Below are 3,042 nucleotides of genomic sequence, written 5' to 3'. Positions count from 1 at the left end.
GATGTCGAACGCTGCCGAACGCGGAGGCCGATTGTGCCTCTTTGTCGCTCGTTCCGCGCTCTCGCTTGCACTTCAAGCCTTAAATGGAACGCCTCAGAGCGAGGTAACGCCGCATGAGTCATGTTTTTTCGTGCGTGCAGCCGGCTCCATCGAATTATAAGACGTTGTCACGTCAAAAAATAAAAGGACTTACCTAGATAGGGAATGCTTGATAAGAATCCGTTGTTTTTGGCGTCAAAATGGAGTACTTCCATCATGTAAGTGGGCAACTGATTGACCACCGTGAAGTAGCCGAAAATGGAGCAGGTGTGGACAATGATAATGGCCCAAACTGGTGCCGAAGTGAGAATGGCCAGCCAGGGCACACGCGTTGGTTTCACACTGTTACCGGATGCGACCGCAATTGCGGTTTCAATTTCGCAACGTTCTTGCGCAGTGATGCGAGGATGTTCTGCTGGCGAGTCAAAAACTAAAAAGAACCAACTTATTGACCAAATCATGCCTACAACCCCAGTGCAGTAGAAGACGCTAGGCCAGCCAAACCTTTCCGTCAATAGTCCGCTGACGGTCATAGTTAGCGCTGCACCGAGCGACGACGCCATCATGTTGGCTATGAATTTTGACCGTTCTAACGGCGGTATCCATTTGGCCGCCATGGGCGGAATGGCGGGCCACGTGGCGCCCAAGAAGAAACCCATCAAAACGCGCGAAAACAATATCGCCTGAATGGGAAGATCACAGATAACTGGCGTGAGTATTGTCAACAGACTCGCTGCCAACATGCCACCGCCAAAAACCCTACGAGCCCCGATAATTTCGGCCAGACGGCCGCCGGGGATTTCGGTGAGAATGTAGCCCCAGAAGAAGTAGCCTAAAATATCATTTTTGGCATAAGTGTCCCAGTGATAACGCTTAACACCTTCAACTTTTACAGAATCGGTCGAATTACGGGCCACCGACGTCTCGTTGATCTGAATCATGTCGGTTATAGCCATCGCCAAATTTACCCTTAGCATGTAATTGAACATAAAGCCCAATATTACCATTATATTTAAAACTTGACGACATGTTAACCAAGCTGAAACAACGAAATAGTCTAATTTATAAAAACATTAAACGTTAAAAATGTTCTGTGAACTAAACTGTAAATAAAACAGTAAAACCCAAAATTCCACATATAAACTTAAGACTTAGAATTACGAGCCATTTTAGGATTTATGGTTTTCTGTAATCTAATTCTTGTCTAGTAGATTTTTTGTGAAACAGAAAGTAAAACACACTGGAGAAGACAATTACTTTTAAATTGATAATGCTCTCTATCGACCGAAACTAATTCGTTATTCGTTGAAAACTAATAGCTTATTTTAAGTGAAACTTCTTTGAGTTAGTTTCTTATAAAAAGATCCCTAAATGATCTACCGATCTTCTTAATGAACGAAGCTTACGTAATTCTACGAAGAGTTGGCTCCAAAATTGATTACAATTTATCTCTAGACTTTTCTAGTATGTATTGCACCCATGAGATCTCGTTAACCAAAACTTCTCATTATGCTATTTAAACATTTCATTCACATTTCAGCAAAACTTGAAATGGGACTTTAGCGCTTTAATTCACAGTGTTTTTTATCATCTGAGCTTATGTACGGGTGCGAAACATGGAAAGTGGGGGCGGCGAAAAAGAAAAGGTTAGAAGCGTTCGAAATGTGGTGTTACAAGCAAATGATGAGGATACCGTGGATAGAGAACGTTAGAAATGAGGAGGTATTAGAATGAATAAGAGAATAGAGGACTCTATGGAAATCAATAAAAAATAGGCGAGATAGATTGGTAGGATATATATATGCTTTATATCCCAACTGCTCCTTCCGTCCTAACTTATCTGTCTTCCTAGATACCTCAGCCACTTCTTCTAAACTTTCGTCTCCTATATTTAAAATTCGCTCTTTCCCTACTTGTTTTCAACTTAAACACGCCATAATAGTAAACAAATATGCAAGTGTAATACTTAGTGAAATTACTTGCTGTGGTAAACTTAATTCTTTATTCAGAATTTTCGCAATTATTTAGTAAAATCGTGTTTTTACCAATTTGCCTGTATTTTCTCTTTAATTCTTATTAGGTACATTCGATAAAAAAGAATAAAAAAAAATATTTTTCAATATTAGTACCTTAGCTAAAACCTCCATGCTTCCAATTAAATATATTTTTTTTTTGTAAGTTATTAGATACACTCTTAATAGTGTTATATTTTCGAATTTGTTTCTTCTAAAACGTATAGTTCGATTTATTCCTAAAAACACAATATAAAAACGTACATGTATCATAAAACAAATTTTTGGGTTTTAGTACACGTCTTTACCTTTGAATTGATCGCTAATTAAGTGCCGATATCACGAAATTAAGTTTGGATATTGATGATTGAAGTTTGGTATCATTGGTTATATGTGGTTTGGCGTTACTTCTTATCTTCTTTGGGGTTACACTTAAACCTTTGTTTTTCTTTTGCAACCTAAAATTCACTCTTGCCAATGGTGAAAGCCTGCACTCATTTATTTAATAGACTGTCAAAGTTGACTGTCGATAGTAGTCCACTTTAATGCCAGATTATGTCTCATTTCCGATGCAGTCGCAAAGCGCCTCAGTTGTGAAATAACAGTTCAAAAATATGAAATATTAATTACGTCATATTATTTTTTAATTAATGTAATCCGAATTCACCGTAACATTTCTAATCAATTAGTTTATTTTTATTTAATTTCTGATTTTACTATTCACGANTAAATTTAGATATAATGGGTAGTCTTCAAAAGTACTCGTTCGATTTTAAAAATTATTTCATCAAAATTTACAATGCATCTTGAGGTTTGACGTGTAAATAAAAGGGCATTTGGAACGTTTGTCGCCAATACAAACGTAAGAACGAATGCTTTTTTTTTTACTAACGTTACTATAACAGCAAGAGATGTATGAATGTTTTCTGTACAAAAATTGTAGAGCTTAAGACCTGTAAATCTCGCTTTATTTTGTATCTTTGTTAATCAA

General features: G+C 37.2%; 1 protein-coding gene across 3 annotated transcripts; it reads right to left on the bottom strand.

Annotated features, from left to right (window-relative positions):
* Nucleotides 1-121: 121 nt before the first annotated feature.
* LOC112906020 (sialin-like) lies at nucleotides 122-1,255 on the bottom strand. 3 transcript variants are annotated; one of them, XM_025979559.1, is made up of 2 exons: nucleotides 933-1,025; nucleotides 123-871 (listed from the first exon to the last, which is right to left on the bottom strand). In XM_025979559.1, the coding sequence occupies exon 2, from the start codon at nucleotides 780-782 to the stop codon at nucleotides 168-170; it is 615 nt and encodes a 204-aa protein (XP_025835344.1). In that variant the 5' UTR covers nucleotides 783-871; nucleotides 933-1,025; the 3' UTR covers nucleotides 123-167. The 3 variants fall into 3 exon arrangements, with proteins under 3 accessions (XP_025835343.1, XP_025835344.1, XP_025835345.1); XM_025979560.1 differs by having other exon boundaries at nucleotides 377-469; nucleotides 544-1,058; XM_025979558.1 differs by having other exon boundaries at nucleotides 122-1,255.
* Nucleotides 1,256-3,042: the final 1,787 nt, after the last annotated feature.

This window comes from Agrilus planipennis, unplaced genomic scaffold (genome assembly GCF_000699045.2).
Source record: "Agrilus planipennis isolate EAB-ADULT unplaced genomic scaffold, Apla_2.0 scaffold298, whole genome shotgun sequence".
NCBI lineage: Eukaryota > Metazoa > Arthropoda > Insecta > Coleoptera > Buprestidae > Agrilus > Agrilus planipennis.
Note: the sequence above shows the minus strand (reverse complement) of the source record. Positions and strands in the feature narration are given on the sequence as shown.

Bases quoted from the DNA above. Each gene is read 5' to 3' on its own strand.
- LOC112906020 (XM_025979558.1), bottom strand. From the start codon at position 1,046: ATGGTAATATTGGGCTTTATGTTCAATTACATGCTAAGGGTAAATTTG.